The sequence below is a fragment of the Bombus affinis genome, chromosome 2, assembly GCF_024516045.1.
Source record: "Bombus affinis isolate iyBomAffi1 chromosome 2, iyBomAffi1.2, whole genome shotgun sequence".
Classification (NCBI taxonomy): domain Eukaryota; kingdom Metazoa; phylum Arthropoda; class Insecta; order Hymenoptera; family Apidae; genus Bombus; species Bombus affinis.
The window spans coordinates 14,681,204-14,707,650 of record NC_066345.1 but is presented as its reverse complement, the minus strand read 5'-3'; the positions used below and the strand labels follow the sequence as shown (position 1 = coordinate 14,707,650).

The window sequence follows — 26,447 nt, the reverse complement described above, 5'->3', positions numbered from 1 at the left end:
ACCGTTCGCGATGAACGAAAAGAATAGTATTGGAGAGTCTAAACCGAAACAGAACCGGCGCCAGGGAGAATCCGCGCCTGAGCTGCCGATCGGATGCTGTTGAACCGCTAGCGGTCGGTAAAGTGTTAATTAAAAGCGAACGTTTTTCTTTTGCGAAACATGTCTGAACCACGGTATCCTAACGTGTTTAAAGTAGCGTTTGGAAATGTTTGTCTCGTGGTCGATTCGTGGGTGATATCGATGATCGATTCGTCGTCGATCTCTTGCCGTTGATAAATAATTATCGCTAGCCTTTCGTGTTTCATCGGAATTACGAAAGTCCTTGAATAGACAAAACGAACTTGGAACGAACAAGTTCGATTAATTTTTGCCCACGATGGAGATTATTAAGGAATATAGTAATTACTTCGTCTTTTTAATATAAGGAAGTTTAAAATAAAATAGCGCTCGAAAATCCTTGTCTTTTATTACTCTCCAGGCATACGATTTAGACCGTTTTATCGATGTAATTAAGAACAAAGATTCAATGGATATTTTAATTTTTCACAATCATGTACGTTCGTGTTGTCAACGGAGGAATTAAGGTTGAAGCGTGGGATTCAAAGATTCAAATTCGATAACCGAAAGGTAAAAATATATAGAGTTTCAGAAATGACGTTCAGAAGCGGTGCACGTTCTTATCGTTTACGTGCAATCTGTACGGCATACTGCACGCCAGTGTTTAATAATAATGGAAATTCGCGAACGTTACGGAAATAGCGAAGTAAAGCGATTCTTTCTGTGTTCGTATCGTTGTATTAAAAATTCGTATTTACGAAAATACTGTACAAAGTTGATTTTTTCTACGAATGTTTTCGTTCCTTTTGTCTAATTAACCAAAGAGCGGACGAAATTCCTAAAAACTGTTAACTGTACAAGCTAAAATGACGACGAACGTGCGCCGAAGCTTGAAAACATGTACCACGTTCGGGTTATACAGGACGAGGGTGAACAATACAAGCTGACAGATAAAATTTCGCTCCGTACTTTTACCCTTTGTCTGTCAAAATTTTGCCCGACTCTCCAGGACGATTCGTTGCGCGATGTCGCCACGGAAGTCCGTTAAGTCGGAACTCGAGAGTTCGCGTCAAATTAATCAATTCCTGCCACGATGAAACGAACCGCACGCCGTTTACGTAACGAGCTAATTGCACAAGTTAATTCGAAACTTTCGTCGTCTGGTGCCCGTTGCTCTTGCGACAGGAACGACTTGGACGACAACGATTCGTCGTGGATGGACACTTCGGGAATCACAAACTGAATTATTCGGCTCGAGGTTATCTGCGAAAGTGGAATCGTTTGCGAACAGTAACATTACGATTTCTTCGGCTTCGGTGGAATTACGTTGGGTTTTGCGTCGATTAATTTTATGACTGTTTAAGGCAGCCTGAGATACTGGAAAATGAAATACTTTCCTTTGTACTTAAAACGTTTAGGCGTTGGAACGACACGTTCTAATTGCGTAACGAGCGAACACGTTGAATTAAAAAAGAGAACGACGATGAAGAGATTGACGAACGATAGAGACAAAGAATATCACCGTTGTAATCAGTCTGAATCTCTGGAAAAGTGAACACGTATCCCCTTGATCGTATTTGCTTGTTTTAACGAGCTTCTGCCTTGTACAAAGCGGAAGAAGGAGATAGAAATGGGAAACTTATAGGAAGACTAAAGATTGTAAGGGATACAAATTTCAAAATAGGAAAATTCGCGAAGATGCTACCGCGAACGTTAACTCTACATACGCGACAAATTTCTTCCGAACAGAGATGTTATCCAGAACTATTTTTGGCGAGTATACTCGTCACGAAGAAACGGCGATATTTTGCCTTGCGACGAGCCCTGTCGGTAATAAAATTAAAAAAATAAAACGGTCCTTTCGTTACAACTTAATTCTATATTATAACAGCCACGACTACTTTGTGTTTGACGAGTATGTTTTCTATCGTCGCTTACTTTCTGCGACACATTTTCGGTACACGCTTTTCAAAGTTTTCTAACGGGTGTTAACAGCTAACTGCTTAATCCCCTCCTAAAATTTCAAATCTCTCTCAAATTTGACCAGTATACGTATAATTTTGATGGTTGAATCTCACTGTAGTATACCGAGAAAATTTCAAAACATTATATGTATAACACACACGTATGTATGTGTATTCATAAAAAATATCCGCAAGTGTTGGAATACTTTCGCGAGCCACTGCACGCGTCTATTTTCCACCACATGGGCAGAAGCCACGGCCTACTAACGAAGCGACTATCGATTTAATTTGATCGTTTATACATATAAATAAAACCTAGACGAGGCATTGAAGGAGGGAAATCCACGTGTCGACAACGTTTGACGCGATCATACGATCAATTGACATCTCTGTATTCAACAGTTCAACGAACCTGCTTCTGGTAAGGTCAGGGCCGTTCAACAACGCGAGCTCGCTCACAAGTAGAAACGCTGTCATCTTCGTTAACGAAGGCAGCGCCGGTATAACTGTATCTGCTGTTCTCTCTGCCGCGACATCGTGCGACGAGTAAAACTGTTCCCAGCGATAAACTTTGGCGCGAAACTTCGACGTATAATATGCACACGCGACGAGACGACCGATGAAACGATCCCTGGGATTTCGTATTCCTCGACGATGCGTCGCTATTCGCTACCTTTGTATTTCTAACGACATAGTTTCGATCAATAGACTTTAAAATAAAGAGCAGAGTACTAGTGACGGGCCGTTTCGAAACGAAGCCGTAGATAAAGGGAATAAAAACAGGATGATATCGTTACAGCGTAGCTTCTTTTTATCAGACGTCACGAGTTTCCTTTGTTCGCGACAATCTTCGTCGCGTTAGGTTCAGCAGACAGACGAGCGATGTGACGTCGTTAGAATTCCCAAGTACCGAAAACTTTGTTTCTCTTAATTTAGTTTAGCTAGAGAGTTCATCGTTCTCCATCGGTTTAGAAAATCATCGCGGTTATTACGGAAGAACGGAGCTCTGTTCCTTTCTTTTTCTTTGTATTTCTTATTAGCGTTTCAGTCATAGGGATTTTCGTTTCAGTCATATAATTAATTATCCATTTAGTACAGATTTTCAGTACAGGTTTTTGTCATATGCAATAACTTTTCTGTTTAACCGAACCAATCGTTTAATTATGCAAGTCTAAAATTAATTTTATATCGCGTCAGCTTAGAACGTCAGAACCTTATACGACGCTAATAACAAACGCAATGATAATCGAATAGCCTATGGCCTTTCTTCGTATTTCCATAAAAAAAGAAAACAATTTTTATACAGTAAAGATTATAAATAAATTTTGTATAGCGTGGTAAGTGGCACCTAAATATATACAGTGTATATACGATAAAGAATATACGTCAAAAATATTTATAAATATTCCCATAAAAGTAAGTGCACCCAAAATTATATCTCAGAATCCTGGAGAATTTGGGACGAAATATCGAAACCTTCGTCGAACGAAAATCCATCAATGAAAATTAGAGTAGATGGAGAATAAAATCGAGCAATAGACTAACCAGAGAATTATCGGTTTGGTTTCAGGCAACTCGTTCGAAAATGTCGCCGGCTGAGCCGTAATTCAACGATCTTGGTAGAAAGGAAGCCGAGGGCCGCGAAGAAGTGGCGGACAAGGAAGAAATGGCGTCCACCAGCGGGCACAAGAGGAACGGCTCGAGCTCGAGCATGTTCACCCACAAACGCACCGAATCCGGCGGCGGTTTTATCGGCCACAAACGCTCGGAGAGCGGTCACAAACGCGCCGAGAGCATATCCAGTGCCTTTGGCTACAAACGATCCGAGAGTGGCCACAAGAGGAACGAGAGCAGCGGCGGTGGTTTCGGCCACAAAAGGTGATTTTCGCCTTTTCGAACTCTACCTTGCCTGCCCTCTCTGCTGCTTACCTTCGTCCAGGTCGAGAGTCTCAGCTCCTTTCTCTCCTCTCTCCTTTTTTCTCCTTTTTTTTTCCTCTCTTTCCTTAATACTCTTTCCTTCCCTTCTTCTTGCGAGTCTAACGTAATATACAGGGGGCCTTGCCTTTCGTTGAAAGAACGCGGTGGAAAAACTGCTTTTCAGGGTCTACGGGTGTGAATTCTCACGCTTGTTATAAGACTTCTCGGTTTTACCTTTATGGGACAATTATTCGAAACGGTAGACGTGGTTTTATTTTTGAACAGGGACTCGTAGCCCGTTTAGGCGAACTCTTATCGATCGAATCTTTCGTCCGAATTTTAGTTAGTCTTTATTCTTCGACGCTGAAATCGTACGTTGTGATTTAAATAAGTAGACGCATAGCCAGGGTCTTTCGAACGACTGAAAGTTTAAATTTCAATTGTTGAACTTTCAACAGCGCGAACGTTTCTATCAATTTTAAGACTTTTTAATATTAAAAAGGCAGTCTCTTTATTATCATTTTTATTACATTGCTCATCGGCTTATCACCGTTTTCCCATTACTCTGCCTCACCGAAATTTGAATACGCGCCAACCTGAGTTGAAGTTTCCAAACTCGATTCTCTCGTAAACGAAGGCAGCTCGTTCGTTCGTGTTTTCAATCCGTCGCTGCATCTACAATCCCCTTTGATTCCTTCCCCCTTTGATGATCTTTGCACCACTCATCCAGCGATACATCGTATATTTACGCGACACCGTTAGACCTATGGGAAACTTCCATTCTCCATACCTTTCGTGTACCTTTTCTTCGTCTGTCGTTTACGCAGAATTATTTTTGACAATTTGCCCACTATTTCCGCATGAAATGTTCTCGCTGTTTTCATTTCTTCTTTCAAAGCAGCAGCAACGACAAACGGAAACTAGAAAACACAGGTGGCTCGTTGCCGCCTATGCCAAAATGCAGTAGTATAACCAAATAGTATAAGCTCGCGTATCCTTGGACCGCTCGGAGGATTAATGTTTAAATCAGAGAAAACCATAGACGCGGATATGGATTTTTTGCGGGCGCTTGTATTGCAGAGCTATCCCCTTAGATGGGGCGAAAAAAAATTCAAATAACACGGGGGAAGGTTCTTGTTAGGTTGTAAAGTAATATGATCCTCCGAATGGAGCTCTGCGTGTAATGTTTAGATAAGTAGAGGTTCGGCGTTCAGGGGCTTCCAGGATTCTGTTTGTCTTCTCCCTTTCTTGTTCGTTAACAAGACAGGAACCGAGAAATTGCGCCTGTGACCACGCAACCGACTTCCTGTCCTGCGGTATTCGCGTTTTATTATGTCCAAGATTATTGCTTATACTTACCACAGGTATATAGTATACCTTATAACGTTCCCCGAGTTATATGAATTTCCTGTTGTACGAGGCTCAGACCGCAAACCTCGAAATTAAGAGAAAATCTCTCTCTTTTTTATTTTTCTTTTTTTTTATTTCCTCGAAAGAGTTTCTAATTAAATTTTTTCAGATATTCCTTTCATTTACTATCTTCGAATATTCCTGGCTATTTTCTACGGTATTACTATTTGTCTCGACCAGTGTACGTTTAGGTATAAAAGTTCGAGCCTCTTTCTTGTTCATTTTCTGTTTATAAACTGTACGTCTCGTTTTAATTAAATTTTGCCCATGTATCGAGAGCAAGATGCAACGTAGATAATGAAAGCTTATGCAGCAGTCCAGGGTGCTAAGGTAGCCCAATCGTTCGCTATTTACGTTGATCAGCGCAGAAACTCCTCACTCGGTGTTAACCCTTCTCGATTGTTTCGGCGACAAACGCTATTTTTATCGTTACGAGTTAATTGCCCATCGGCTACTAAAAATAAAATTAACTTCTCCATATTACGATAACTCTGCCTTTGAAGGTTCGTTCAGACAGACGAAGGGTAACCGATCAATACTTTTTTAACCTACTGATCGAAAGTTTCGCAAAGGTGGCGTAAATGGTAAACAGGAATTTATTTATGAACGACGATTATCCAATCTGTCGTTTTTATATCCAACGAATAGAACTTTGTCAAATGTGTATCGGAAATGTAGAGGTTGCTTTATAGAAAGGACAGTAAATTGATATTTATTTTTAGTTTAATTATCAACACTTTTCCTAAAGCGGAAGGTAAATGTCCTTTTCATAAAACGTTTTAGTTGATGTTTCCTTTAATCTGGTGTTTGAAACTGTCGCGAGGAAACTGTCAATAAAAGATTCGAAACGTTTTTACAAAGTAGAAACGTTCGCGATTTTAGTAGCTCGTTATTGACGTTGATTCGTCATCGCTTGAAATCATTGAAATTGAATTTTCCAACTTTCGGAAAGAGGCTGCTTTAAAAATTCGAACAGTTGTAATGTTCGAATAAATTCTTTTAAATATTGAGAGAATTAATATTATGGCAAGTTTGTTCTCGTTCTCATTCAACAAATATTCTAGTTTTCGTTCGTCGCTATCAATTTTCATTCTCATCGAAGAGACTCGCATAGTTTCCCAAATTTTATAATCTTGAGCGAGCCTCGTTGCAAATGTTCTTGGTTCGCTCTAAATTGAAAGTGACGTAAATCATCGATCTTCAAATTTAACCTCATGAAAAATGGAGGAAGTAGAAAGATCTAATTGACCTTCGCTGCCTCTCCTTGCGATCTCCTCTTGACTTTTAACCGAGAAACATCTGAGGACTTTGGCGTGCTCGTATGCTAATGATGCACGATGATCTTAGAACGATGACTTCAGGTACCACTGCGAAATCGATCGAATCATCGACAATTGTACGGAAATAGACACTCGCGAAAGCTTACGCGTTTCTTTCCATCGATCAGCTAAAATAAACATCAAAGTGGATAAAAATCACACGAGTTGCAGCCGGAACTATATCGAAGATTCGCATCTCGATATGAATAAATTGCGAGGTATCTGCTACCAGTATTATCGATGCCATTCAGAATTTCCTCGTCTATTTCGATAAAAATATGAAACACTTTAGATGTAAAATCTATAAATTTGCCAGTCCATCGACAAGCCAAATCGGAACGGAATTATCAGGAAGCTTTCCGAAAAGAAGACCCGTAATTTTTGATCAAATGGTCGAATCATCGTAAATTCAACGCGCAAGATAAATACGACGAGAGACAAAGTCGTCCGACAATCGATAAACTTTTTTATTTTCTGAACATAAAACGAATAAAGTCAGTCGACGGTTAATTATCACAATTATTACAACTATCGACTTAAACCACCTAGCTAATGTTTAAAGAAAGTAAAACCGAAACTACCAATGAGATTTATTCGATTCTTTCATTTACGTATTCCGTCGTCTTATGAGTCGTCTTTAGAAAAAAGGAAAGAAAGAAGAAATTCCCAATTCCTAATCGTTCGTGATGAATTGACCAACTCCTGAATCCTTGATCTTGTACGCAACAACGCCAAACCTGGACACTTAATTTACAACGTATGTAGCGGACGATTGGATGGCCGCTTTATCGAGGTCAACAAGAACAAGAGTGGAAGCTTAATGGATCACTTCCAAATTACACGTTGATCGTCTATTGCATTTCCAGGTCCGAGTCTGGCAGCAATTACCATGCCGGACATCGAAGGAACGAAAGCATGTACGCTATGACTGGGCTGTACGCGGAGAGTGCGACCACGGGAACCGACGAAACCACAGACCCACTGCAGGCAACCGGTAGCAGACTGACTCACGACACCGTCATCAGGTGTCACAGTAGAAATCCCAGTTCTGGCCTCGTGGACCATAGGTGAGTATAACCGACGCATACAACACGAGGGATATTCATTTTGTTGCGGATCTTGTTAAAAAATAACGTCGTCATGCGGTAATTAACATCGCTGTTAATAGGAACTGTTAGGAACTAACGAATCTATGATCACAGTATATGGAAAAAGATCTGTACGATACTCGTATTTCTATTATCAGAATATAAATCTTCTTTATTATTACATTTATCATAAGTGTGCATAATACATGAAAATTGTAACATTTGACGGGCTTGAACTTGAGTTGTATCACTTGGCTCGAACGGCGCATGGAAAGCGTGAAAGAATCTCGCTCGTCCTATAGGAATCGTTTTCATCGTTCAATATTGGAGAAATTATCGGCCAGTAATCAGAAAAACGCAGTTATATCTTCTTTTTAGTGTCGTAGTTTCGAGGTTTTTGAAAGTACGAAGTTTGATAAAAAAAATCTGTAAAAATATGCCTCGAAAATCTCATACGTTTTTCTTGTTATTATCTTTTCTTACTTAGCTTTGTTTGTTATTATTCACGTAAAGAGGAAGAACTCGAAGCAACTGCGGATAGTTGGATTTTATGTTTATTTTTTAGATTTTCACTGTGAATTCCATAAAAAGACTTGGAAGCATTTTTCGCTCGTTTTTTTTATTAAAAACGAAAATAAACTTCCGCGGTTATACGTCATCGGCTACCATGTACACGTTGTGTTACAAGTAACAATCGTGAATGACGTCGAACGGAACGAAATTGTCACGAACGAAGACGAAAAAGAGAAAGCGAGACGCTAAGAAGCGAGTCGTGAAAATATTATGGCGTTTCTTTCTATTACGCAATCGGAGATTTCTGCAGTACGGTCAGTCCATCCGCGAATTTACATACACAAATGGTTTCTAAACGACCGTGGTAAAAATTGCAAGCTGTAACCCTCGAAAAGGTGAAAAGTGAAAGCACCGATCTGACCATGACACGGTTATTCGTGAAATAGATTCTTTTATAGCAGTGTTATATGTGTCATAGGCACGTCCTGTTACGAGTCCTATTATCATAAATTTAGTCATCCGAATGAAGTTAGGAACGACGTTAGAGGATAGACGAGCGTTTCGTTTAAAAACGAAAACGGAGAAAGATATGGTGAAAATATTTTTCACCATCTTCCGATTTAACTGTCACTTTACGATCAGACAGGAGAATTTTAATATTAACGTGTCGCGATATGATATATTCGAAAATGAAAGCGAGCTATTCGATTCAAAGGAGTAAATTTTCTAAAAATACGCCCGATACATTGACAAAGTTCCATAGAAGGCAAAAACATAATTATCAAGACGAGCAATATTTTGGAAATTTTGATGGAGATAAAAAGATGCGCGAGTTCAGCTGCAAAAACAAAATATACAGGAGATATTAGTAATACGAGACTGTTTCCTTGTAAAACAATAGGGAAGTTCTTCTCTCGTAATCTTCGAATGTGTTGCAAGAATAATTGTAAAGATACGATATCAGGTTTTAAGGGTGTGTTAAAACGAGTAAATAAATTCAATGTTTCTCTGAATGCACTACTTGTATATATTACAATTCTCGAAGTATCTTGATCTCTTGGAGACGTAGAACAGAACGTGTATAGCGAATAAGGACGGAAGTTTTCATATCTTTTCCTTTTTATCTTTCCTTTTTTCTCGTTTAATGATAACGAGAAAAAACTGAGATAACGAAGCTACAATTTTTATTGAAATGAATTTGAATTTAATTGTACAGGAAATGTTTTCGTAGTAGTATCTATGTTGTACTTGAATAATTGAAATTATCTTTTGCGTGAAATGCATATATCTGTTTTGTCGACAGAGTACACCAAGCAATTGCCCATATAATTACTATTAATTATATCGCTATACGGTATAATCTATATTAGTCATATTTATCGCCATTTTGTATTTGTTATGTCTCCAAAGATTAATACGTATACTTCTGTGTTAATTTCAATCTGTCCTAACTCATATGCACGCAATCACGGTGCATCATTCGGCACAGTATTATTCATGCTTGCTGTTTCTTCTTCTTACACTTTTTCAGAGATTTTATCATCAAATGTCACAGCAGGAATCCCAGTGCTTCCATGGTGGACAGGTAAAGCTGGCATGATTAAAACTTACAGTACAATTAATCAAAGAGAAAAGAAAAGTGAGACGATTACGATCGACTAACAAAATCCTGCAAAGTCGACTAACAACATTCTAATTTGTATTATATTCCCATCGAACCGATCGTCTTCTTTAATCCTTTAACTGTATCGCCGGTATTGGACTAAAATTACGTTCGAAGACACTCTAAGGCTATTTTCTACGCTCTAATTTCGCAAGTAATTGCACACGAGACGAAGATTGTGAAAAGCTAGGACGATGAACGCGATGGCCGGATTTCCTTTTAAGAACAACGCGTCGCGTCGCGATGAACGAAGAATTTATTTTAAATAGGGAATCGAAGTGACGCCAAGTGGACCGTAGGCTGTCGACGATCCTAGCAACCCGACAGATGTAGCCTTGTTGCTAGTTGTTGGTGATCCGAAGTAACGTTCAATTGGCTTAAACAGAAGTCGATCATTGAGGATAATAAAATTCTGCAAGAATTCGAAATTAATACGATTACGACCGAGCATTGTAGCGAGGTAAAGATATTTCAATCAGTCGAGTTCCCGAGAACGTAAACAATCTGGAACTTCGCGTGAAATGATCGAACTTGTTGTACATTACGAGACGTTAATCGATTTAATCAGAATAGAATTCCGCTGCGAATCTTACGATTAAATCGTACAGAAGTAATCTTCTCCGCGTTACACGTCTAATTTATGTGAAATTTCTTTAACGATGTTTAACCGGAGATCCTGTGAATCTACAATAAATCGGCAAAAAATTATTCGAACTAAACGAAAAGCAAGAATAAGATCGATGTTTATCTTCGATGATCATCGTTTTTCAAATTTCACGCTCTCTTAATTTATTCTCTCGATCTTTCGAAAATAACACCAAGAGTTTCTTCACCTCGTCGCCAGCGTCTCGCAGTTAAAGGATTAATCGAGTCGCACACGTGCTTCTCGCTTTGTTCCTTCGCTTTATACGAAAATACCCGACGATTCCGTAGCAGAATTCTTAACACGTTTTTCTTGTTGGCATGGACTGGCGACGCAGGACGGAGAAGGAGAGAGCGCAAACTCCGCCGTTTAATCCGGATTCGAAGGACTGTGGAATCCTGAGCTGCCGGCCGGCCTTTATACAAAAATTCGCCGGAATAAAGGTACGCAAATGTTACTCTATCGAAAATTCCTGCAACGCCCGATGGACCTGCAAGATCCGGTTGACGTAACGCCACTTATTTATTTTGAAAACAGCGAGTTGTTCGCGAAAGTATCTCGACTCTTATTGTGGAGGAATCTTTTATGAGGTGTTTGAGATTCTTGCGGGAGACATTTTAAAAGTGCATTCACGCTATAACGGCGCTCCGTTATCACGGTTAAATGAAATTAAAGCTCGTAACGAGTGTGAGAACGTACATAAAAATTACAAGACATTTGCTGCAACTATCAAGACGAAATTAAGATTTCCACAAGAAGTTCGAATACTCTCGTGAGCAACTGTGAACCAACGTTTTTAAATCTCTGCAATTCTACTTATTTATTAGAAAAAGAAAATCTTTAACGTTAGTAATATTTATAGTACGCTTTCTTTTATACCACGCTGTTTCGCTTGAACAAATTTTTATCGTCCTACTAGTTAAAATTGCATAAACTGTTTGGAAGTGCACACGGTAAATTTCATACACGTACAGCATTTAGATATTTCCAAAAATCGCTTTATGTGTGCGATGTTCTAACGGAAGGGTCATGTTACATTTTCTCGTCATACAGTCTCCGAATGAAGCGATTCGATTAATTCGAAATCGCCAATCAACTTACATCTGTTGCATATATGGTACACGGATGTGCAAAACGAGGTGCGGTGAGTCATCATTTCGAAAGGATACGACATTGAAACGCTGCTGACATTCTGTGAAAGGTTTTAAGTCATCGTGTAAGAGTACGAGGCAAAGACGTCATCGTTTTCATTTGGCGTGGTTTTATTGTTCGTTGCCATTACATTGCAACGTAATCAGATATTTCGTTAACTCGTGCAAGAACAGGTTTAGCCTAGAAATCCGGCCGAACTCTTCTAGTCTACCGATTATCCGGTTTCTTTATTTATATTTGCAGTCACGAAGAATTTTTCACAAGTAACAATAAATGCTTGGAATATCCAAATGCTCGTAAATCAGACGAAAGGATATTGAAATCGTTCGAAATTTGTAAAACTGCTGAAACTCGACCGAATAAGTTGAATTTCTCAAATAAATGGAAAGCTCAATTTTAAGATCGCAATTTAGAATTATTTCTTGTATCAAATTCAATAAGATGCTCTTACTTTGTGTACACTATTCATATCATTTTTCTACCAACATCAATTTCCGAATTCATCGAGAATTGATCTTCGACCAATGTAAATTACCTTTTCTTTTAGTGCATCGATAAAAATCATGTAATTTTACATGGTTAAATTCATGATTTTCGACAATACAAAATGTACAACTGTTCGTATCGAGCGCTTTTTAGCTTTGATTTATCAATCATAGCACGTCGATTATCAGCAGAATGTTTTATCCTGTTCCCATCGTAAGATCATAATGTTACGTTAAAGCGGCATTTTACCTTCGTTAGTTAAAATGCACTCAAGGGTACAATGATGGAATCGATAAAGCTTTTGCTTATCTAATCGGGTTTTATCGTTCGATTCGGCAGCATGGATGTACGAAAGAATCGATATTATCAGGTACACGTATCTCTGAATTTTACATGATAAAGGATGCTTTTGTTCTACCCAAACCAAAAAAAAAAAAAAAGAAAAAACATATCTCTGATAAAGTACGCTGTCACATTTTTGCCTTTCCAGGTAGAAATGTCTATTCTACGAAATATTAATCGACTTATATAAAATAATATAAATTCCGTAAACACAGAAACAGAAGCTTCTTATCTTCTCTCCTTCGATTTCCATAGGAAATACGTTTTATTATTTGAGATGATAACATTGATATTTCGTCCACGATAAGCGTATTTGTTCATAGACTCTAACATATGTTCAGAATATATTTCATCTCGAAGGCAAAATTAACGTATAAACCAAAGTATTTCGTATGTCTGACTGTTTTTAAGGGATACATGCAATCACGTACAAGTATACATTCTTTTAGAAATTAATTGCTATATATATATATACGTGATTTTTATTCAGATATTTCTCATTGATCTTCTATCATTTATAACTCGCATATATTTCATGGATAAAGAGAAACGCGTTAAAAAAATAAATATTACAGAAGGAGCTGTGAATTCCTCTTTAAGTGTAAATAAGCGTACAAGTTCGTAAAGTGTATAAGTCTTGAGTTATACGTAGCGCAGGTGGTGGTAATCACAGATGTACATACGTAACCTTGCGAACAATCTAGAACAATCTTGATTTCTTCGATCGTTTTACAACCTTCAAGTTCGTTCTGTGTAAATTCTCTATAACCCCCATAATTTTCTATATAAAAGAGAAAGATCCTTCGGTAAACCACGTTAAGCTCTTTTAACTTCTTCGCGGTAGTAGCAGCACTTTGCGTTTCGCTGTGATACTTGCTACGTTTCAGGAAATATAATGTTATATTAATATTAAGATGTAAAATACAAGAAATATAAATGTATATACCCAATATGTCCAAACACTTCACAGACACCATAAACATTTGCAAATTTGTCATCGGTATTTTTAATCAACGTGTGTGACTAAAACATGGTGCAAGACGTGGCGATGTCGTAGAAGCAAGAGTTACCTCGCGGCTTCTTAGAACAGGAAACCTAACAAAGAAACACGTCGAATTTGCACTCGCAATCGTCATCGGAGACGCTCAAGGTTCAATTAGCACACATTAACGAACGATCATCCGGTGATTTTTCCAGGTGTTTGTGTTCCTTCTGTCGTTTCTCGTCACGCTGCAGCAAGCACTTAGTTCAGGTTACATAAATTCTGTGATCACGACCATAGAGAAAAGGTTCGAAATCCCGTCCAGCCTTTCAGGCGTCATTGCTAGCTCCTATGAAATTGGAAATGTCATCACCGTCATCTTCGTCAGCTATCTTGGTAGCCGAAGACACATACCTGTTTGGATAGCTATTGGTAAGTATACATCGTAAAAGTATTCGAATCTATTAGGTCGTCCGAAAAGTTTCTTTCGTTTTATAAAGAAATAATGGATGCACGACATTTTTCGTTTTATATTATTTTATCGAATTACGTATGATCCACTTTTTGTTTTGTCAAGTTTTTAAAAATCACAACGTTTGTTTGTATAAAGATGCGTCGTTGTAAAAGACGTGTCTGTAAAAGAAAGACACTTTCCGGACAATCTGAAACGCTATTTAACTCTCGCGGAGGCTGGGTCAATCCTGACGTGTTAACGTAAATATTTCAATATATAATTATATCGTATTCCTTACTTTTTACGTCACTAATTATTCTCGTGTTCCATTTATCCCATAAGATTGATAAGGTCGATTTATTAAAATAGATGTGTTCTATTAAATTGTGCAAACAGTTTTATGTTTCAAGCGAATGTTACGAACATTGACTGTTTGCCCTGTCGCTACAAAATAGATCATTCGATACTTGGGACAACAATAATCCAGTCTTTGTTAGATAAAGCTAGCACTAGAATTAGTAGAGTAGAGAAGATAATTAACGCTTTCTTTTTACAGAAATTTTGTAAGTTTTTAAACAGTACCCATATTTCCTTTTCTTTTGTACCAAGTATCGTACTTCGATCAAATTGATATTAAAGTTCTAATAAAATAAGCCTGTTTGCAAGATAATTATATGAAATATTTTTTAATTATTGTTATTCATTATTTTTAATTATTCCAGGCGCCGTCATAATGGGACTGGGATCGATGATCTTTATGGTACCACACTTCACAGCCGAACCCAATTTAATGACGGCTGCAAACAATTCTAGCTCGGACAACATTTGTCGTGGTGTTTCGTTACGCGAACAAGATATGGGATTAGGTGAGAGTTTAATGAATTGTGAAACGACGAATAATATTACACGTAGAAATGTGAATTTCGTGATTCGCCTGCTAAAAGAATATAAATTCTAATTAAAAAAAAAAAAAAAAAAAGAAGAGGTAAAGAGAAATATTTAATGCTGATTGCATGATTTACCAATTTATTTTTCCTTAAATGCCAAATATCAACGAAATTCACATTGTTGTGTAATGTCTAAAAATAACATTTGCACAGAAGCTGAAAGTATCATCCTTTCTTCATAGGTCGTTTATCGTCTGGATTATCATCTCCGCCTTTAGCACCACACAACAATTTAAGAGGTGATAATTGCATTCAGGGATCTCCATCTACCGCTGGTCCTGTTATGTTATTTGTACTTGCTCAGTTATTATTAGGCTGTGGTGGTTCCCCTTTATTTACCCTCGGTACTACTTACATAGATGATCACGTACGACCAGAAAGTGCTTCTTTGTATATCGGTAAGAAAATATACTGTTTCGAAAGGTTTAAGATTTACCATATAAGAATATTTTATTAAGCAGCTCTTATGTTTCTTTTAGGTTGTATGTATAGTATGGCAGCTTTTGGGCCGGTTTTAGGTTTTCTTCTTGGAGCTTATCTGTTATCATTTCATATGGATTCATTTTCTGGAACAATCATCAGTATAGGTAATGAAATATGTCTAATAAGTAGACTGCATATTTATATGAACTCGGTTATATAAATGTACCAGATGCATAAAACTCTGCAGTTTTACTAGTGATATTTGGTTGTACTTATAATTATGAAATATTACTTAAGATAAAATTATTCTTCTACAGATCCAGGTGATCACAGATGGGTAGGCATGTGGTGGGGTGGTTTCCTACTCTGTGGCTTACTCCTGATTCTAGTGGCAATACCGTTCTTCAGTTTCCCGAAAACTCTGCAACGGGAGAAAGAAAAAATACGAATTATCGAAAAAGCTAAATCTTCGTCGCAGAAAGAGAAAGAGCAATGCAAAGAACCGAAAAAGGAGAAACTAAATGATAGTGGTTACGGCAAAGATGTGAAGGGTAAACGTTTAATTCTTGAAATTTTACAACAGAGATTTAATTATTCGCTCTATACAAATTTTCCTTAATAAATATTATACATTGTCAAAAATGATCAAAAATTAGTTATAATTAAACATAAATAAATATATATCTCTCTGTTTCAGATATCCCCAGGAGTATGTGGAGGTTGGTGTGTAATCCAGTGTACGTAGTAACGTGCCTAGGAGCTTGCATGGAATTAGTAATCGTCTCCGGGTTTGTGGTTTTCCTGCCAAAGTATCTGGAGACACAGTTCAGCTTAGGAAAGAGTCAAGCCAGTGTATTCACCGGCTCTATAGCGATACCGGGTGCCTGCATCGGAATCTTTTTTGGCGGATGTTTGCTCAAACGTTTAGAATTAAGACCGAAAGGTGCAGTTCAATTCGTTCTCGTCTCGAACATGATATGTCTGGTGTGCTATGGCCTCCTCTTCTTCCTCGGTTGCGACAACGTAAAAATGGCTGGGACCACTATACCGTACTTTAACAGCAGCACAAAGGGTCCGGAACCCTTTCAAGTAAATCTCACTGCCGCGTGCAACTTCGGTTGCGAGTGCCGAATGACAGACGTCGAGCCAGTCTGTGGAAACAACGGTCTCACGTATTTTAGCCCTTGTCATGCAGGCTGCACTGCCTTCAGTTCGAAATCGAACTTTACTAATTGTGCATGTAAGTGTGAAATTCTCCTTTTTTTTTTTTTTTTTTTTTTTTTTTGTACATCGCCGAGTATACAATGAGCAGGGAAAGTTCTTATACATAAGGTGAAAAATCTATTCGGCTGGGAACTTTTGCATACTATTGTATATTAAACGTCAATGTTCTATTTTGAACGATACTAATATTTCCTCTACAATGCGATTAGTGCAAAGTACAGTACTGATAAATATCATTGTATTTATCGATAGTGTTAGACAATTCTATAATTTCCATATTTATGTTTTAGGTATACACGGAAACTTAACAATGTTGCCACCGGCAGCTCCAGAATTTGCGGAAGTAACGGTAGTGCCAGTAGCTACTGCTGGCCCGTGCACTTCACCTTGTAGGACTATATTTCCATTTTTAATTTTGCTTTTTTTTATGACGTTTATTGTTGCTATCACTCAGATGCCTCTATTAATGATAGTGTTACGGTAAGTTTCACTTTCATCTCTTTTATATGTTCCATATGTCTGTGTACTTGAATTATGTTCGAATTTTACATTATTGTTACACTCATTTTACCTTTTTTTCTATGCAGATCAGTCTCAGAGGAGGAAAGATCGTTTGCTTTAGGCATGCAATTTGTAATTTTTAGACTGTTCGGTTACATACCCGCTCCTATTTTATTTGGTAATTTAATTGACTCTACATGTTTACTTTGGAAAAGCACATGTGGAGAAAAAGGTGGACGATGTTTACTTTACGACATTGAACAGTTCAGATACAGGTATTCATTATTTCCACATCTGTGTGCAATTTGAAAAAGCTAATTTTAGAAATTTTACTAAGCAGTGACATTGTTCGTTCAATATTTTTCAGATATGTAGGACTTTGCGCTGGCATCAAGATTTTAGCTTTGGCACTGTTCCTCGTTGATTGGTGGTTAGTTAGAAGGAGAAGGCAAATGGAAGACCAAGCACCGTCTTTTACTGTCAACGAATTCGTAGGGTCAATTATCAGCCTTGACAAATGTAAGTAGGACACCTAGTCGTAGCAAATACTGTTAAATGTATGTTTGCAATAAATACTTTGTAATCTCTATGTATATTACCAAATTCGTTTGAAACTTTATCACTGCTCTCGTGATACTTATAGTGCTAATAAAATTCCAGGAGGTTCTGTATAGTACAAATAATATATCCATAAAAGTTTTTCAAGTACTTTCGTTAGTCACTATCATTTTTCCAGGACAATGCCATTTTTTCCAAATTTTTGTCGTCATATTATCGTTCAGCTTCAAAATACGTGTTTTATCTTTTAGTATTCGAAGAAAAACCGCATCTTCACAGCGTCGGAGATGGAGATGGCACATCTCCAAATTCTGAATTGCCCACGCCGTCGTCAATATCGTCGCCTACGGAGCCTACAAAGTCGACGAACCTAGAAGACACCGGCTCGTCGAATCAGACGCAAGATTCGACGGAGATAGGAAGTCGTTCGAAGAACGCCATGGATGTCGATGATATCGATGTTCCCGATACAAGGCAAGCACCCCTTGCTTTAGAAGAACCGGACACAGAAGTCAAACCGTTGACCGGTAAACCCTCTGACAAGCTTGTACGGAACGTTTAATGTTTAACTCGTGTTAGAGGCTATCCAATTGAATTATATCAAAAAGGTGATAATGTGAGTCTGTGGCAAATTATTTTGAGATCGCAGGTAAACGAATACAGTATATATAGAGTGGAATAATATGTACAACGCATGTGCATTATTAATTTGTGCAATCCTAAAAAAGAAACGCTGTTAATAATGGTGGAAAGTGGTACGAATGACTTTAAATGAAAGAAAGAAATGATAATCTCTGTATACATATATGGTGCTAATATACTTTTTTAAAGAGATCGAAAGACAAAGAATTACCTTATATCGTTCCGTACATCGTCAGATACAAGTTTAAATTGTGTTGAAGATATAAGTAAATTTTACATACACACACATACAACACACGTTATATATTCTTGAATACAAGTGAATCGAAAATATTTTTACAGTGGTTATATTTGCGTGAAGGATATTGTTTATCGTGCGAAATAATTTGCCACAGGTTTGTCTCGATGGTTTGGCTATTTTTAGGAACTAATATCACTAGAATGTACATTTTTACGGTGATGCGATATATATGTCAATAAATAGGAACGTAATAGATGAAAAAAATATAATCAGGCTCGTTTCAGACAGACGTATTGTATCTTGATTGAAGAAAGATTTTCTTTGTCTGAGACGAGTTTCCTTCGCCGTTGGAAAACGAGCCTTGCGCGATTTAAGAGAGAGAAAAAAAAGGAAAAAGAAAAAAAAATAGGAAAAAAGGAAGAAAGGCCAACAAGGACAAAACTGTAAATATAAAAATTCCTGCCTTAAGAAATACAAGACTAGACAAACGTATATTTAAAGATAATTAATTAAGTGATAGAGTTAACGATCTATAATAAATAATATCATTATAATTGCAGATTGAGAGCTGCGATTTATTTTATAACTAGAGATTAGGCTTTCTCAGAAATAAAAAAAAAAAAAGTAGTCAATTTAACCTAGCAATGTAAAGGAAAAAAACATGCAAAAAACAAACTATATGAACTTAATAGCGTTGATCCGTTTATGAAATTAGTTTAACTTTGTAGTAGCGTACGTTTTATTCCTTTTTGTTTCCTTTTGGTTTCTGAAAGAACACTTATATTATCAATGAAAGAATCAAGCTTTTAACGAAGCGACACGTTGATCTCTGATATGTTTTCTCCTAAGTACTATGGTATCAGCGACACACTATTTTAAGAGCTTTCAGAAAAAACGTTAGCATTAATTAAACAACAAAAAAGAATAAAAAAAACGGAAGTGTTGATGCGACCTTTTCGTCGTGACGCATGCGTTACTTCTTGTGCTATTCTATGGAATGAAATATATAATGAATTATAAAATGAATTATGCTTCCAAGCAATGAAAGAAAAACAGGAAGCTATAGATTTTCGGTCAAAGAATGCTGGTGTAACAAAATCGTTGGTCAATTGGAATTAACTGTACAACACGTTGAGAGACGTGTCTCGGACAAGTCCTGGCTTATTACACACAATTTAGCTCACTCGTTGTTAGAGAGAAGACTACTTGTTGTTTTGTACCTGAAAGCTTCTTGTATCCAATTTCGATGTGACAAAAGAATGAACAAAAAAGGAGAAGGAGAAACAAGCGAAAGAATACAAAAAAAGAAAGAAATATATAAAAAAAACTCACTCAGGAAAAGAAATTTTATAGCGCGTTAAGAGCACGTTTAACTGAATCGAGGGAAAGCTATAAATAATAATACAAATATGAAATATCTATCAGTGCAAAATGAACGAAATCTTAGCCTAAGAAACGAACAAACAGAGAATGATGTAAAGTAACTCGTTTCAGCTCAATTTCTTTTAGAAGTGATTAAGGCAAGATGAAAGAAGATAATTAAAAAAGAGATTCTACGAAAGAAAAATTTTAACAAATAATGATGATGTTATATAGGGACAGCAATGCCATTTGCATGAGCTATCATTTGAAACTGTTCTTTTCTCCTATCGCTTCGGGTACGAAACCGTTCTACTAATGCTTCTATCTAATTCAATTAAAAAATATTGAAATAAACGAACGAAGGGTATATAGCGTTAATTTTACACAGTCTCGAAAAAAGAATAAATAAATAAATAATCTATCATGCTGACGTCGTCGTAGCATTTACTTACGTTAATGCAGACACACTTACCTATGTACGATATTATATCTCGCACGCTGTTTGGCCCATCACTGTCAATTTTTCGAAGTGTAGTTACACACGCTACCTATATATACATACATACATATATTATATTTTAGAGGCAATTTTGATGTTTGCAAAGTGGCGAATCCGTACGACGAATTTCATCGTTCGAAACGTTCTCGAGGCCGTGATGATCTCTCTCCTAACTACATTAATTACTACAAAGCAACTTACGTATTAATACTAATACTATACCTACTTTGTGATATGAATCTCTCTGTCGAACGATTGATTTTGTCGGACGGATCTCTCGTATACATGTGGATTATAAACAAAATGGGAAAAAAGTGCTGTGAATAGAAAAACACAAAAGAAGACGGACAAGAAGAAGAAGAAGTGGAAGCAGAGGAATAAGAAGGAGAAGAAGAAGAGAAAAACGGAAGATGTGAGAATATGCAGATTAAAATGTTCAAAAAAAAAAAAATGAAGAGTTAAACAAGTCGAATCAAATTCAGTTCAATTCACACGTTTCGTCGAGAATGAAAGATGCGAGATTGTTAACAGGAGAGATATTAATAATAATTGCATCCACGGAGACGCTACAACTGTACATAGGAAATTATAATAGTTAGAACGATTTATAACGAGCAATCGAGAAATAAATGAACACGTGGTTACGTGCATTATAATTATATATATATACATAAATATAAATATATTATACGATTTAATAGGATTTTACGATGGTCGCCATTGACACGACGACGTTCTGTTTCTAATATAAAACGCATCGTTTTGTACGATTTATGGCGAACGTTATGGAATGAACGATTTTGATCGCGCGACTCGCACAATTTTTCCATCGTGTTACTTAAATATTTTTACGCAAGTCTTTCTCGTATATACCGTTTTATGATGAATCGTATCCTCAAAATTTCTTTCCTTTCTTTTTCTATTTTTTTTTTCTTTTTTTTTCTTTTAGTTTGATATATTAAAAATTCCGTTCCAATATTTTTAATCGTACAGCTAACTCGTTGTCAGATTAATTTTTGCAATGTCATATCGATATTGTTATTATTATTACTAATATTATTAGTATTATCATGATTACTGTAATTATATCGCTGGGCTTTTTACTGTCTACCGCTAGTATACTCATAGTTTAATTTAGCGTGTATGTTTATTTTTTTTTTTTTTTTTTTTTTATCTATTCGGTCGTACTGTATTTGCTGTATTTAACACATTCCCACAAGCTAATATACATTATTAATTGAAACTAAAAGGAAAGCGTTGAAGGTAAAAAAAATGTCATATGGAGAAAGCGTTTTAAGTATTAGGTAGAAAGTTCTAACATAGCGACAAGAATTAATAAATTAAAGAAGAAATATTGTGTACATAGATATTGACTATTACAATGATTAATATAAACTGCTTATAGATGTAATGTATTTTTTGTAGGGACCATAATGTATAAGCAGAACGATACAAGGACGTTTTTTTTCGTTTCTTTCTTTCTTTTCTTTCTTTTTTTTTTTTTTTTTTTTAGTTCATTCTCTTCTTTTCTTTGGTCGAACGGTTCTTGAATGGTGATACGTGACTGTGAGTCGAAAGCTCTAGCTAAGGTTTGTGAAAAGATAGAGGCAAAGAAATAAAAAGCAATAAGTGTTTGCTTGCGAATGCGGAGATGAGAATACGAAGGCAAAGCTTCGTAAATTATGAGATTCAGAGATTAGGTATTATAATTATAAAAGCTCATAGAAGAATGAAATTTAAGAACGTATACGTAGTTTCGAATGTTTCGCAACAATGAAAAAGTTAAGAAATATCTCGAAATGCGTGCGATGAATGGATGGAGTGTCAATAATTTATGTTCGTAGAGCTCGCAGAACAGATTTTGTTCAATATTATATGGTATATACAATTAATGAAATCTTTTCTACGAGCATAACAGCGAATGGAAAAGTTAAGCCTCGAGCGTCGCCGTATGTTATAGCATGTGTGAAGTTGATCGGCTGTTGAAGGTCATCGAGAAAAATTATGTAGTAGATAGTTTATTTTATTACACTGTTCCATGTCCGTACACTCTACACTTGTTCTTTTCATCCCCTTGGCTTATTCTTGTACTTGAAACTCACGTTTCCCTCCTTATTTATCTAGAATACTTCGTGCAATTGTTGGTATTAGGAAGATCATATTTACAAAACATACTAATAAAAATGTCTCGATAAAACTGTCAAATTATATTGTTATATCATCTTGTAGAAAAAAGTTATATTATGTTCTTTTTATTATATTCGGTTACCTTTTCTTACTTGTTCATATTTTACTTGATTATTAAAAAATAAAAATTCAATATTAAAATTAAAGTACACTTTATTTACACATACAATCGTCACACATAATTAATGTCATAGAGTAAGTTAATGAGATCACAGTAAGAAAAATTGGCTGTAGGATGGTAGGAAAAGTGACCTTGAGCAGCCAATTGATATCTCGATGGGGCTGTATTTCGAGACGAAGTAGCAAAACTGGTAAATGAAGATAATCGATATTACAATTGCGAGAGAGAAAGATGGTTCAGGAAGATGGAAACAGAGAGTTTGTTCGATAAAGCGTCAGTGACTTTCGAAAGCATTTCAGTCGGATTCCAACAGTTTGATACGTGTTAATGCCATGCCATTTCATACACACATGCATAGGTACATATCGCACACGAACACCCCTACACACATACCATACGTTACTTTGTTACGATTATTATATATTATAGAAATTCTTGTGTCACGCAGCAAAGGTTGCTTAAATTTAGTCGCGTAGCAAGCGAATAAAATTACATAAATGAATGCATTCGGCCACCCTAGGAAACAGAGGAAAAACGAAGCAACAGAAAGCAGTCATTTTGATATACCGATCATAATGCAGAGAACGATTTAGACGCGACCGATTTCGTAATTTGCGAAACGGTGTAAAAAAGAAAGAACACTTGAAATAACATTGCCTTAAAAAACGAAAGATTAAAAAAAAAAAAAACGTAATTCATAAGGAACGCTCTGACGATGGTACAAGTGGCAAAAGGAAATCAATGGTGATGAAGAATGACCGTGAATTTGCAGAGACAAAGATATATTATATATATTATAAATAAATATATGAAGATAATGTTAGACATAAGAACAAAATCTCGTATTGTCAAAAATGATTTATCGTTTCCTCGAGTATTATATATAAATATATATAATTTTAAACCCCTTACGATAGAGAATATATCGTGCGTGCGCGGTCGAAGAAAGCCGTTTTTTCTTCAGGTGAACATTCTGTTTTAATATCGAACACCGAATCTCTTCCTTACATATGGAACAAATACAGATTGTGAGTCGTACAAGGGTTCGTGTAATTTTCGTTTTGCGTTTTATCAGGAGACGAAAAGATGATAATGTAGATATTATTATCGGGACATTGTCTTTTCCTCCGTTCGTCGAAACTTAACAGTTTTTTTTTTTCTTCTTTCAGAAGTAAGGCACAAACAATGTATTTACAATGAATAAATGTTTTGAAAACTGTTAAACCAGCGTATTTATATCTCTAATTGGCTACACAGTGTATGTATTTTAGTTCGTTAATTTGTTGATTGATAATTTATTAGAATTCTAGCGAATACCGACCTTTTTATAATTAAGCGATCGAATTTTTATTGAAACTAGAGTTAGTGTCGATTTATTTTAATTTTGTCAAACGATTCATTTAGTCATTATGCGATAAATTTGTAACCACGTAGCTGACATTTGAATATGGCGCCACTCAATACTCGAACAAATCTCGCGAGAGGATCGATGTAGCCACCTAACGACCTTCTTCGTTCACTTCCGTCAGTTGTTCACAGGCTTTGATAGCGTGTGGACGTACGTGAGTGTTTGGTGTGTTCTGTCACCTACGGAGTCGCGTTTTCGCTAACGAACGCCCCACCGTACCTTCCATATTCAATGTGTATGGCGATTCAGGTGAGTCTCTAATGGCTATGATTATTCGAACAAAGATTTCAACTCGATTTCGCGGTTGGTTTTTCGCGTGTACGCCTCGATGTCTTCCTCGTAGCAAAAAGTCGATCGCTGGATTTACGGGCGCCGTGTACGCGCGCGTGTGTCCCTCGTTTGGCTGCGTGCTTCCCTTCGTATATCCTATATATTACATTCGCGTAACGATGCTTCGTTTTGCGTGTGAGTGCGCGCGCGCGTCTCTGTCTACGTGCACGATTCGCCCGACCCTCTATCCACGCTCTTTTACACGCATCGAAATACGTGTGTTGCGCGGACGACGAACTCTGGCGTCCCATCGAAACTCGCCACCACCGTAGTCTGCCTGCCTGACTCTATATATGTAGTATCCGTGTTCCTTCGTTTCGAAATAATCTCTCTATGAAAGCACGCCTGACGACAATACGTCTTGTTATATCGAATTCTTAGATAGAGAAATATCGAAGTTTTTAAAATTTCCTCTAAGTAGTTACTTATCGAGAGAAGTTACGTGGAGGAATTGTTCAACAGTATCGTCTATATAGTACTTGTGTACCTTCGTTTCGAAACAAACTGTCCATGAAATCATGCCTGAAGAGGATACATGTATTCTATATCGAATTCTCATATAGAGAAAAATTTGCTGAAATTTCCTCCAAGTACTTTCTAAGGAAGTTGTTTCGTCGTCGTTTATGTAGTATTTATGTCCCCTCGTTACGAAAGCATTTCTTCATGAATGCCCGCTTGAAAAGAATATGTCTTGTTATAACGAATTTTCAGATAGGGAAAATACGAAATTCGTCAAATTTTCTCCAAGTATCTATTTCATATTTACCTGCTAAGAGAAATTGCTTCAGTGTATTATTCAACAGCGTCGTATTTCTAGAGTAATTTCAGTTGTGGAGGACATTGCATGCCATGCGCCGAAGCACGCTGGCTTTAACCCTACTATGGTCATAGAATTTTTATATTTCAATTCTGTTCCCGTTTTAGCAAACGAAGAATGGTGCTGCTTTAAAAGGATGTTTAGTGTAGAATCGAAACGTTAAAAATTGCTACATGATTTCTAATTTAATTACTGCGGATATTTATGCATTTATAGGAAATTTGAAAGTGAAAAATTCCACAGAATTTACATAGCTACATGCAATACGAAAATATATAAAATATTCAAAGTATAACACTTTCTATAACAGTTGGTAAAACAATTTTCTATGGGTGTTCTTCTGTTTTAATTATATTCTCAAAGATATGAATTTTGGATAAAAATTCGCAATCTATTAATAACAAATTCCTTGCGAATATATACAAGTAAGAAACCAATATAAGAATCTTCTCATATCGTTCGAAGTTGAAATATTTCTTAAAGTTGGAAACCTGAAATTGAGTTGAAAATGACTGAAAGAATGTAACAGGGTTAAGCAAGATCGGCCAGACCTGTATTTTTTCTGTAGCACGAGTTCTCTTTGTAAACACACGTTCAGTTGGCCAAGTCCGAGTGACAGGCCGAGGTCGGTTGCGAACGAAGGCACGCTCGTGTGACACGCGGATCGCACGCCAGGGGCACGCGTGCTTCTGTTTTGCCTCGCGTACATGTTGACCAGCAGCGATCCACGCGATAATCGATCGTAAGCACACACCCTTCTCTTAAAAAAATCGAATCGAGTGATATTCCAGTTTAAGATGTATTACCTGTCGTCTTAATGTTTTTAAGTGTGAATCGTTGTTTACTTTCGCTCGAAATAACCCTCGAATTTCGCTCGCCATCTACTGTTAAGTTCAGATTTGTGCGTGCAGCTACTTCGAAAAAGAGACGAATGTAATACGATACGTATCTGTAGGATGAAGTTTCGCACGTATTTTTATAATTCATTTCGTAGTTATATTGGGAATACAGTAGCGAATTTAGTTTTGAGTTGCATGAAGGCAGTCACTGTTCTCAGAATTGCAACTGATTCGTTACTTTTGGTAACTCGTAGTAACTTCGCCGGAAGTTACTACGCTGGTCGAATGCTTTTTAAAGAAAAGGCATTTTAAGGGGGTATTCTAGTCTAGAGGCATGAATTTCGGCCGGTTTTTGAAG

General features: G+C 36.8%; 2 protein-coding genes across 5 annotated transcripts in view; both read left to right on the top strand.

The window, feature by feature from the left end:
* The window catches only part of LOC126926352 (solute carrier organic anion transporter family member 3A1), a 67,147-nt gene extending 43,673 nt beyond the window's left edge, over nucleotides 1-23,474 (top strand). For 3 of the 4 annotated variants that reach the window (XM_050742691.1, XM_050742698.1, XM_050742699.1), the window contains exons 2-15: nucleotides 3,592-3,899; nucleotides 7,534-7,734; nucleotides 9,800-9,853; nucleotides 10,912-11,017; nucleotides 13,752-13,968; nucleotides 14,713-14,856; nucleotides 15,120-15,335; nucleotides 15,417-15,524; nucleotides 15,678-15,911; nucleotides 16,058-16,600; nucleotides 16,875-17,064; nucleotides 17,172-17,360; nucleotides 17,453-17,604; nucleotides 17,895-23,474. In XM_050742691.1, the coding sequence (XP_050598648.1) occupies nucleotides 3,688-3,899; nucleotides 7,534-7,734; nucleotides 9,800-9,853; nucleotides 10,912-11,017; nucleotides 13,752-13,968; nucleotides 14,713-14,856; nucleotides 15,120-15,335; nucleotides 15,417-15,524; nucleotides 15,678-15,911; nucleotides 16,058-16,600; nucleotides 16,875-17,064; nucleotides 17,172-17,360; nucleotides 17,453-17,604; nucleotides 17,895-18,205 (2,877 nt within the window). In that variant the 5' untranslated portion in view covers nucleotides 3,592-3,687 and the 3' untranslated portion in view covers nucleotides 18,206-23,474. The remainder of the gene's footprint in view (nucleotides 1-3,591; nucleotides 3,900-7,533; nucleotides 7,735-9,799; nucleotides 9,854-10,911; nucleotides 11,018-13,751; nucleotides 13,969-14,712; nucleotides 14,857-15,119; nucleotides 15,336-15,416; nucleotides 15,525-15,677; nucleotides 15,912-16,057; nucleotides 16,601-16,874; nucleotides 17,065-17,171; nucleotides 17,361-17,452; nucleotides 17,605-17,894) is intronic. The other variant, XM_050742701.1, reaches the window with a different exon arrangement.
* A 727-nt stretch (nucleotides 23,475-24,201) lies between these two features.
* LOC126926662 (PRL-1 phosphatase) overlaps nucleotides 24,202-26,447 on the top strand; it is an 85,978-nt gene continuing 83,732 nt past the window's right edge. The window contains exon 1 of the mRNA XM_050743084.1: nucleotides 24,202-24,352. The gene's annotated coding sequence lies outside the window, so the exon portion shown is untranslated. The remainder of the gene's footprint in view (nucleotides 24,353-26,447) is intronic.